This window comes from Agelaius phoeniceus, chromosome 23 (assembly GCF_051311805.1).
Source record: "Agelaius phoeniceus isolate bAgePho1 chromosome 23, bAgePho1.hap1, whole genome shotgun sequence".
NCBI classification, from domain to species: domain Eukaryota; kingdom Metazoa; phylum Chordata; class Aves; order Passeriformes; family Icteridae; genus Agelaius; species Agelaius phoeniceus.
Window position 1 is genome coordinate 6,854,319 of NC_135287.1, and position 10,745 is coordinate 6,865,063.

Sequence of the window (10,745 nt, forward strand, 5' to 3'; positions counted from 1 at the left end):
CCCCATTCTGCCTCACTGGAGGAGGAAAAATCTTGGTTTTTTTTTTCCCCGTTTTTGAAGCACAGCAGCCAAGGGAGGACTGAGGGTGCAGCTGTGGCAGTGGAGCTGATCCCGTTCCTGTGACACCTGGGGACATTCGGAGCCCAGAAGGAGCAGCAGAGAGAGGAAACTGCCCCAGGTTCTGCCAGGCAGGGGCCACTCCTCGGGCTGGCTTTTTACAGCCCATGGTAGCCCAAACAATGCAGGAGTTAATCAATAATCCACACACGGAGGGATGAGGAGCTGCTCCTCTGGGCTCAGAGCTCCAGCTCCAGTTCCCCACTGGGATTTCCCTCCTGAAGGTGCTTTTATTTCCCTCCTTAAGGTGCTTTTATTTCTCTCCTTAAGGTGATTTTATTTCTCTCCTTAAGGTGCTTCTATTTCCCCTCCTTAAGGTGTTTTCATTTCCTTCCTTAAGGTGCTTTTATTTCCCTTCCTTAAGGTGCTTCTATTTCCCTCCTTAAGGTGCTTTTATTTCTCTCCTTAAGGTGCTTTCATTTCTCTCCTTAAGGTGATTTTATTTCTCTCCTTAAGGTGCTTCTATTTCCCTTTCTGAAGGTGCTTCTATTTCCCTCCTTAAGGTGCTTCTATTTCCCTCCTTAAGGTGCTTCTATTTCCCTCCTTAAGGTGTTTTCATTTCCTTCCTTAAGGGGTTTTTATTTTCCTCCTTAAGGTGCTTTTATTTCCCTTCCTTAAGGTGCTTTTATTTCCCTTCCTTAAGGTGTTTTCATTTCCTTCCTTAAGGGGTTTTTATTTTCCTCCTTAAGACGTTTTTATTTCCCTCCTTAAAGTGCTTTTATTTCCCTTTTTAAGGTGTTTTATTTCCCTTTTTAAGGTGCTTTTATTTCCCTTTTTAAGGTGTTTTTATTTCCCTCCTAAATGGTTTTGGTTTTTTTGGGGATTGCAGTGCCCCTGCTCACTTTGGGGCTGGGCTGGCAGTGCCAGCACAGGGAACTGAATAAATCCAACAAGGAGCCAAAAACTGGAGCGGGTCACTGAGAAAAGGAACTGTCTGTGCCCCAGAATTCCCCAAATTTCCTCATTTTCCAGAGCCCCGGAGCAGACACAGCTCCCACCCAGCAATTCCCGCCCTGGGTAAAGCTCATTAGGGTGTTTGTTTGTGCCTGGCGTTAATTGGCACCAATTAATTAATACCCTGTGCAGGGGGGAGGCCAAGTGGAAACGGAGCGTGGAAGTCTGAAAAATGAGGAGGAAAAACTGGGGCTGGGTGTTCAGGGGCATTTCGTGGCTTTTCCCCTGAAATTGTTTGTACACTGGTGTGGAAAATTCCAAGTTCTGCTGGTAAATTTACCCAGAAATTCAGTGAATGTGGCAAAGAATTGAACAGCTCCGTCCCTGTAAATTTACCCAGAAATCCAGTGAATGTGGCAAAGGATTAAATAATTCTGTTCTCATAAATACACCTAGAAATTCAGTGAATGTGGAAAAGGATTAAATAATTCTGTTCCCATAAATAGACCTAGAAATTCAGTGAATGTGGCAAAGGATTAAACAATTCTGTCCCTGTAAGTTTACCCAGAAATTCAGTGAATGTGGCAAAGAATTAAGCAGATATGTTCCCATAAGTATATCCAGAAATTCAGTGAATGTGGCAAAGGATTAAATAATTATGTTCCCATAAATACACCTAGAAATTCAGTGAATGTGGAAAAGGATTAAGCAGATATGTTCCCATAAGTATATCCAGAAATTCAGTGAATGTGGCAAAGGATTAAATAATTCTGTTCCCATAAATACACCTAGAAATTCAGTGAATGTGGCAAAGGATTAAACAATTCTGTCCCTGTAAGTTTACCCAGAAATTCAGTGAATGTGGCAAAGAATTAAATCATTCTGTTTCCATAGATTTACCCAGAAATTCAGTGAATGTGGCAAAGGATTAAATAATTATGTTCCCATAAACACACCTAGAAATTCAGTGAATGTGGCAAAGGATTAAGCAGATATGTTCCCATAAATATACCTAGAAATACAGTGAATGTGGCAAAGAATTAAACAATTCTGTTTCCATAGATTTACCCAGAAATTCACTGATTGTGGGAAAGAATTATACAGCTCTGTCCTTGTAAATGTACCCAGAAATTCAGTGAATGTGGCAAAGAATTAAACAATTCTGTTCCCATAGATTTACCCAGAAATTCACTGATTATGGGAAAGAATTATACAGCTCTGTCCTTGTAAATGTACCCAGAAATTCAGTGAATGTGGCAAAGAATTAAACAATTCTGTTCCCATAAATATACCCAGAAATTCAGTGAATGTGGCAAAGAATTAAACAATTCTGTTCCCGTAGATTTACCCAGAAATTCAGTGAATGTGGCAGAGGATTAAGCAGCTCACCCTGCAGCGCTGGGCTTTTGGTGGGATGGAAATGGAGCAAATTTAACCCTCACTGTGGTGTTGAGCCCAGAATTCCCCCTGAGACACCCACAGGGAGATTTTTCAGTGAGGAATCCTCTCTAAAACAAAAAGTTGGGGCTGTTCTGATTTTTTGCGAATTTATTTTTTAGCACTTAAAAAAAAAAAGGTTTTTTTCCCTCTTTTTAAGGGAAAATAGGGTGTAAAAGGAAATGTTCATTTTTGCTGCTCAACACAGTAAAATTAATGAAAATTAAGCCTGGTTATTTTGTGAAATTTAAGTTTTTAGCTTTTTTTTTTTTTTCCTTGTGAATTAATTTTTAGCACTTTTTTAAAAAATGTTTTTTCCCTATCTTTTAGGGAAAATAGGGTGTAAAAGGAAAGGTTCATTTTTGCTGCTCAATACAGTAAAAATTAATGAAAATTAAACTTGGTTGTTCTTGTGAAATTAAAGTTTTTACCATTTTTTTGGTGACTTTAGTTTTTAGCACTTTTTTAAAAAAGTTTTTTCCCTATTTTTAAGGGAAAATGGATGGAGTTTAAAAGGAAATGTTCATTTTTGCAGCTCAAAATAGTAAAAATTAATGAAAATTAAGCTTGGTTGTTTTTGTAAAATTTAAGTTTTTAGCATTTTTTTTCTTGTGAATTTAGTTTTTAGCACTTTTTTAAAAAAAGCTTTTCCCTATTTTTTGGGGGGATTTAGATGGGGTGTAAAAGGAAATGTTCATTTTTGCTGCTCAATAGAGTAAAAATGAATGAAAATTAAACCCGGTTGAATTAATTTTTGTGAAATTTAAGTTTTAAGCTTTTTTTTTTTTGTGAACTTAGTTTAGTTTGTGGGTTTAGTTTGTGAGTTTAGTTTGTGAACTTAGCACTTTTTAAAAATGTTTTTTCCTTATTATTTAGGGAAAATAGGGTGTAAAAGGAAAAGTTCATTTTTGCTGTAAAATGGAGTAAAAATGAATGAAAATGCCACTGATGAGGCCCACGGATGGGACAAAGCAGCACATGGGGATAATGTGGGACATGGGAGGTGCCACAGGGACATTTAAATGCAATTTCACATTTATCATCCGAGGCTGTAATCTCAGCAGATAGATGGGTCCACAAAGAGATGGGAGTCATTTCCAGCACTAATTAGGATTTTATTGTGTGCTGTGCACTGATAAAGAACGTTCCTATCTCTGCTAATTGCCCTGTCTGCTAAACAGAAGCCGAATTTAATGGCTGGCCACTAAAATAAAAATCATTTCTCTGAGATTCTGCGAGAACATTCCGTGGATGGAGCCCTGCAGGCTCAAACTGCACCTGTGAAAATGTGAAATTGTGCTGGGGAATTCTTCCTTCACAGGAATCAGGGAAGAAGTGGAAATTAGGATCAAACAAGTGGAATTTGCACTCAGGGCACGGGAGGGAGAATTACCTTGAATTACCTTTATTTTTTTGAGGCAAACCATGGATTTTGTACAATTTGAACAAGCAAGAATTCAGTGAAAGCTCAACCTGAAAGCCAAACCAGCCTCAGCAATGTTCAATCACAGCTGTCAGCTCTTAGGGATAATATTTTGGACAATTCTGATGGGATTTTAAAAAAAAAATCCCTCTTAGGGCTGATATCTGAGTGCCTGAGAAATAGAAATGGGCAGGCACAATTTCTCTCTGAATTCCTGAGAAATATATATATAATAATTTTTTTCTGAATGCTTGGGAAATATAAGTGGGCAGGCACATTTTTTTTTTTCTGAATTCCTGAGAAATAGAAATACAACAAATATTTTTTTCTGAATTCCTGAGAAATGGAAACGGGCAGGCAGAATTTCTTTCTGAATTCCTGAGAAATAGAAATATAGCAATTTGGGATCAAAGTGGGATCAAAGCCAAATATTTCGGAATAATTTCAAACCCCCCCCAGCCCCAACAACATCAGCAGGAAATAATGGGAGGTGCAAGAACCAATCTTAATTCCTTATTTTATTTAGATTTGTAATTCCTTATTTTATTTAGATTTGTAATTCCTTATTTTGTTTAGATTTGTTTAAGGGAGAAAAAAAAAATCGCTTCCCACAAGTTGGAAAATTTCCAAACACACATTTTGCCCTTATAAAAATACAAACAACAATAAAATCAAGACATCCATTGGCCCACACAATAATCTTGCCCTACAGCAAAAATCAGCTGTTGATTTAAAAAAAATAAAATAAAATAAAAGAGGAACACAAAATGCCCACCTTGCCTTTCCAGGCCAAAAGAATAGAGGGAGAACAAAGAGAAACTTTGTCATCTGCTGGAAGAAGGAAATTTCGGGGGTTTCTGGAGCAGAAATTCCTGGGCTTGGTGGGGACTGTGCAGCCTCTCCTGGGCTCAGCCTGGCCGGGTTTGGGGGTTCTGGGCTGGATTTCCCTCCCCAGGCTCCCTGAGATCCAGGGCTGTGCCAGGAGGGGATGGGGGGACAGAGGCAGAGCCCTCCTGGAGCTTCTTGGAGGAGGAGGAGGAGGAAGGAGAAGACAAAGAAGGAGAAGAAGAAGATGAAGATGAAGAAAAAGGAGAAGAAGAAGAAGGAGAAGAAGGAGAAGAAGGAGAAGAAGGAGAAGAAGACAAAGAAGATGAAGAAGACGAAGAAGACAAAGAAGGAGAAGAAGGAGAAGAAGACGAAGAAGGAGAAGAAGGAGAAGAAGGAGAAGAAGGAGAAGAAGGAGAAGAAGGAGAAGAAGACAAAGAAGGAGAAGAAGGAGAAGAAGACGAAGAAGACGAAGAAGACGAAGAAGACGAAGAAGGAGAAGAAGGAGAAGAAGGAGAAGAAGACGAAGAAGATGGAGAAGATGGAGAAGGAGACAAAGAAGAAAAAGAAGAAGAGAAGAAGGGATAATAATAATAATAATAATAATTGTCCTTCCTTTGGGCATTTTGTGCTTCACAGAATGCCTTCAGGCAATGAGGAAATCATGGATTCACGAGTGCCCCGTGTTCCTTGGGCTCTGCTCGCCCGTTTTTGGGTCGGAGAAGCACAGGCAGGGCAGGGGGATCTCTGCTGGGGAAATTTCCTTTTGCTGAGCTCATGGGCAGCAGGGGAGGATCAGCTGGGCACTGACACAAACCTTCCTCATTTCCCGTGCAGGTGCATTTCTCACACATGTCTCCCAGCAAGGGAGAGTTTTCCTGAGTGAATCAGCTCAGCCCCGTGCTCCTGAGCAGGGGAAGGGGCCCCTCTAGGAGAGCAGCCGGGCTGTGAGCAGCAGCAGCAGCAGGGCAGGCAGGAGCCAGGAGCTGCCCTGAGCTCTGCCCACAGAGCTGGGAGTGGTGCTGGCCGTGGAGGGGGTGCTGGAGGGCACCGGGGTGGTTTCTGCCCCTGAAATGGAAAAAAAAAATTGATTGCAAATGCAAAAGGACCAGATGAGAGCCTCTGCTTCTGTGAGTTCACAGGAATGAGAGGTCACAGTCTCTGTGCAGGAGGGGGGTGGCTGAGGACATCAGAGGAGCCTGAGCCTGAGCCTGACCCTGATCCTGATCCTGAGACTGAGCCTGATCCTGAGCCTGACCCTAACCCTCATCCTAATCCTGACCCTGATCCTGAGCCTAACCCTCATCCTAATCCTGACCATGGCCCTGACCCTAACCCTGACCCTAACCCTGACCCTAATCCTGACCCTAACCCTAATCCTGACCCTGACCTTAACCCTGACCCTGATCCTGAGCCTGACCCTCACCCTCATCCTAATCCTGACCATGGCCCTAACATTAACCCTAACCCTGACCTTAACCCTGACCTTAACCCTGACCCTAACCCTGACCCTGACCCTAATCCTGACCCTGACCCTAATCCTGACCTTAACCCTGACCGTAACCCTAACCCTGACCCTGACCCTAACCCTGACCCTGACCCTGATCCCCCTCTGGCCTGGAGCACCAGAAATGCTTCCTGGCAGCAAAGCCACAGCTCCCAGCCCTCTCCTGTGCCAGTCCCTGCAGAGATCAACAAGCCTGGCCCCTGGTTTGCAGCTGTTTCACGTCCCTTAAAGGAAAAAGGGAGCTGGGAAAGGTTTTAAGTTAGAATTCTGACCTGAAAACCCTCTGTCTTTGCCTGGCTGCTGGAGAGAGGGGAAATCCTCAGCTCCAGGCACCCCAAATCCCTCCCTGCCCTCTCCCCAAGCCCTGAGCAGAGTGAAGCCCCAGCTCAGTGTGTCCTGTCCTCGCCCAGAGGCTGGAAATGAAGATTATTCACCTCCATGGAGATGATTTATTTACCTCTGTTCAGCATCCAGGTCTTGAGCTCAGTGATGTTACCAGGGAGCCTGAGATAGACCCTGTGGGAGGAGGGAAGAGAGAGGAAAACAAGTTCAGGGGAGAGGAGCTGAGTGTCCCAGGGGGATGGGAAAGGGGACACTGCCAGCAGAGGAAGGGTCAGGAATTCCAGAGCCACCCTGAGCTCACTGATGCTGCCCTCCAGCCACACTGAGGGGTTTTTCTTTGGGGGGGTGTTTTCAACATCTGAAATTGTTTCTCCATCACCTTTTGGCTGGGCTGGGGATGGATGGCAATTACCTGGGAACCATCTGCTCCCTGTAATTAGCAGCACTCCTGGCAGGAGCTGGCTGAGCTTCCTCCCCACAGATAAGGCTGGAGGCTCTGCTTGCCTTGGATAAGCCTCTCCCACTGGGGTAACGGGAGTGCTCAGCTGGGCCATTTCCATGGGATTAATCTGCATTTCTACTCTGGGAGCATCTCCAGACTCCCACAGCACCCCTGGGGTGGCTTTTGGCAGCAAAAGTTGGAGAAGAAGAAGGAAAAAAGGAGGAAAAGGAAAATCCAGAGGGCTCTGGAGGATGTGCTCAGGCCCTGCTCTGGAGGAGGGGGTGGCTGTGGGTTTGTCCCAGCTGGAGGCTCGGGGGGATCAATGCTCACCTGATCTGCACAGAGGAGAGGTTCCCTTCAGGGGGGGATGTCCAGCTGGCTGCTCTCTCAGAGATGTTCAGCACTGCTGTGAGCACAGAGCTGCACATCCCTGTGGATGCATTCTCCCACCGCCCCACCGAGGCGTTCTGGGGGCTCAGGGCCTGCAGCAGGAACGTCCCCGAGCTGTTGCTGTGGTTCCTGTCATCCTTTATGGTCACTGGGAGCAGAGCGAGAGGGACAAAGTGAAATTTCTGCCAAAACGAGATTTACATTCCTGCCAAAATGAGATTCCTGCCAAAATGAGATTTCTGCCAAAACGAGATTTCCATTTCTGCCAAAATGAGATTTCTGCCAAAATGAGATTTCCATTTCTGCCAAAATGGGATTTCTGCCAAAATGGGATTTACATTTCTGCCAAAATGAGATTTCTGCCAAAACGGGATTTCTGCCAAAACGGGATTTACATTTCTGCCATTATTACATTTCTGCCAAAACAAGATTCCTGCCAAAATGAGATTTCTGCCAAAACAAGATTTCCATTTCTGCCAAAACGAGATTCCTGCCAAAATGAGATTTACATTTCTGCCAAAATGAGATTTCTGCCAAAATGGGATTTCTGCCAAAATGGGATTTCCATTTCCGCCAAAATGAGATTTCTGCCCCGAGCCCTGAGGATTTGCCCACACCCTGTGTGGCACTCGTGGTGACAGCAGCCAGCACAGAGGGTGTTTTACCCCCCAAAAAAACCCCTTTATGTGTCCCTGAGCTGCTCACACCGGGCTCAGCCCCTGGCGCCACACCTGGCGCCACACCTGGTGCCACACCTGGTGCCACACCTGGCGGCCCAGGCAGAGCCCTGTGCCCGCCCTGCAGACGGGAAGGGCTGGAGAAGGAACCTCTGGGCAGCCCCAGCCTGGCTGGGTGTGCCTCACCCTCCCTGCCCAGCCCCGGGGCTCTCGGGGCTTTTCTCCAGAGCAGAAGACGGACCATGGCCGGGTGGGGCTGGGAGGAGCTGCCGGCCACCACCAACCCCTGCTGGCCACCACCAACCCCGGCTGGCCACCACCAACCCCTGCTGGCCACCACCAACCCCTGCTGGCCACCACCAACACCTGCCGAACACCAACCCCTGCCAGCCACCAACCCCTGCCGGCCACCACCAACACCTGCTGGCCACCACCAACCCCTGCTGGCCACCACCAACACCTGCTGGCCACCACCAACCCCTGCTGGCCACCACCAACACCTGCTGGCCACCACCAACCCCTGCTGGCCACCACCAACCCCTGCCAGCCACCACCAACCCCTGCTGAACACCAACCCCTGCCGGCCACCACCAACCCCGGCCGGCCACCACCAACCCCTGCCGGCCACCACCAACCCCTGCCGGCCACCAACACCTGCCGGCCACCACCAACCCCTGCTGGCCACCACCAACCCCTGCCAGCCACCAACACCTGCTGGCCACCGCCAACACCTGCCGAACACCAACCCCTGCTGGCCACCACCAACCCCTGCTGGCCACCGCCAACCCCTGCTGAACACCAACCCCTGCTGGCCACCACCAACCCCTGCTGGCCACCGCCAACCCCTGCTGAACACCAACCCCTGCTGGCCACCACCAACCCCTGCTGGCCACCACCAACACCCTGGCCACCAACACCTGCCAGCCACCACCAACACCTGCCAGCCACCACCAACCCCTGGCGGCCACCACCAACACCTGCTGGCCACCAACACCTGCCCAGGTCCCTGTGAGTGCCCTGCCATGTCCCTCCCAGCCTCCAGCCCGCCTCGGGCCAGCCCTGCCTTCAAACCAAAGCTGCCAGAACCTTCACCAGCTGAGGTGAGGCAGGAGCTGCCATCCAACCTCAATTCCCTGCTCGAAACAATGGAAATAACAGCCAGAACGTCCAGCAGCTGAGGTGAGGCAGGAGCTGCCATCCAACCTCAATTCCCTTCTCGAAACAATGGAAATAGCAGCAGTGAGCAAATGAAAGGAACCCCAGCTGAGCGCTGTGGGTGCTGCCTGGTGGGATCTGAGGGAGCCCCTGTGTGTGGTTCACTCCTCCTCCCTGCAGGAAGGATCACACAATGCTCAGGACGTCTTTTCTCCACTGTTTTCTCAGAATTTGGGTTTTCCTGGACCTCAGGGCACAGGGGGGTTTGTTGGCAGGCTCAGGGCTGTGTTTGCCCCATCCTTCTGCAGCCTGAAATCCATTTCCTCCCGTGGATGCTGAACGTTTGTCAGCACCAAAGTCACCTCTTCCCCTTTGTCTGTGCAGAAAGGCAAAGTCCGAGAGGAGGGGAGGGAACCAAACCACAAAACAACTTCCCCAAGTTCTGTCTTTTCTTTGCTCCTTCTGTGCAAGCTCAGGCAAAAAGATAAAGGAGGAGAGAAAGGGGATTTGGGATTGAGCTGTGGAGGGAAAGATGAAATAGGAACAAAGAGGTAACAACAGCACCATTTACCCATCTCCCGCCTGAAATGAAGAAGAATGAAAGCAGAAAGAGAAGGTTGCAGTTGCAGCGGGAGTCGGGAGGGGCAGGCACAGAGGGCACTCTCTCTGTGAGCTCCAGGCAGGGCTGGCTTACCCAGGTAGGTCGTGTTGGGCTGGTAAGTCCCAGGTGTTGTTTCCACAGAGAAATTCCCCTCGGTGGCGTTCCAGAGCCACAGGCACCCCTCAGTGTCCGTGTCGGCCTGGCCAGGCGCTGTCCCCAGCAGGAGGAGCGGTGCCAGGAGCAGGAAAGCTGCCATGACCCCTCTGGTGCCTCCTGCTCACCCACCTGCCCTGGGACTGAGGGAGCCTCACCCCCTCCCAGCCCCTTTTATACCCGGGCTGTGATGAGGTAAATGCAAATATTTCCTCCTCCCCATCCAGCTCACACGTCCACACCCCCCTGCAGATTTCGCTGATAGAGACGCTTCCTCCTACCTGCCCAGAACTGGTGAAAAACAAGGGGTGAGCCCTGTTTAAGGGGTTCCAATGGGCACTGGGGACATCCCTGGGCTGGACACCAAGGTCTGTGAATGTCTGTGTCCCTTGGAGTGGTGACCAGCCCTGAGAGCTCTTTGTAGAAACCCTGGAAATGGGGAGGAGCCTCCAGTCTTGATCTCCAGGCTTTTCTTGAAATTCCAGAGAATGTGGAAAACCCAGAGAGGGAACAGCCCTGTAAAAATGCTCAAATTCAGCTTCTGATCCTGCTTGGGAAAAGCTGGATCATGAAGGGCCAAGGGTCTGTGGATCATGAAGGGCCAAGAGCCGCTGGAGGTTTCACTGATAGAGACACTTCCTCCTACCTGCCCAGAACTGGTGAAAAACAAGGGGTGAGCCCTGTTTAAGGGGTTCAAATGGGCATTGGGGACATCCCTGAGGAACCCCTGCATTGGACACCAAGGTCTGTGAATGTCTGTGTCCCTTGGAGTGGTGACCAGC

At 48.0% G+C, this 10,745-nt stretch overlaps 1 protein-coding gene across 1 annotated transcript; it reads right to left on the reverse strand.

Moving 5' to 3' along the window:
- Positions 1–5,259: 5,259 nt before the first annotated feature.
- LOC143695645 (uncharacterized) lies at positions 5,260–10,209 on the reverse strand. The gene is made up of 4 exons (XM_077190024.1): positions 9,904–10,209; positions 7,318–7,525; positions 6,661–6,719; positions 5,260–5,764 (listed from the first exon to the last, which is right to left on the reverse strand). Exons 1-4 carry the CDS (start codon positions 10,064–10,066, stop codon positions 5,625–5,627), a joined length of 570 nt encoding a protein of 189 aa, XP_077046139.1. The 5' UTR covers positions 10,067–10,209; the 3' UTR covers positions 5,260–5,624.
- Between the last annotated feature and the right edge of the window lie 536 nt (positions 10,210–10,745).

Bases quoted from the DNA above. Each gene is read 5' to 3' on its own strand.
- LOC143695645 (XM_077190024.1), bottom strand. From the start codon at position 10,066: ATGGCAGCTTTCCTGCTCCTGGCACCGCTCCTCCTGCTGGGGACAGCG. The intron at 7,526-9,903 runs GTAAGCCAGCCC...CTCTGCTCCCAG, and splicing joins GCCCAACACGACCTACCTGG to TGACCATAAAGGATGACAGG. The intron at 5,765-6,660 runs GTAAATAAATCA...TTTCCATTTCAG, and splicing joins GACCTGGATGCTGAACAGAG to GGGCAGAAACCACCCCGGTG.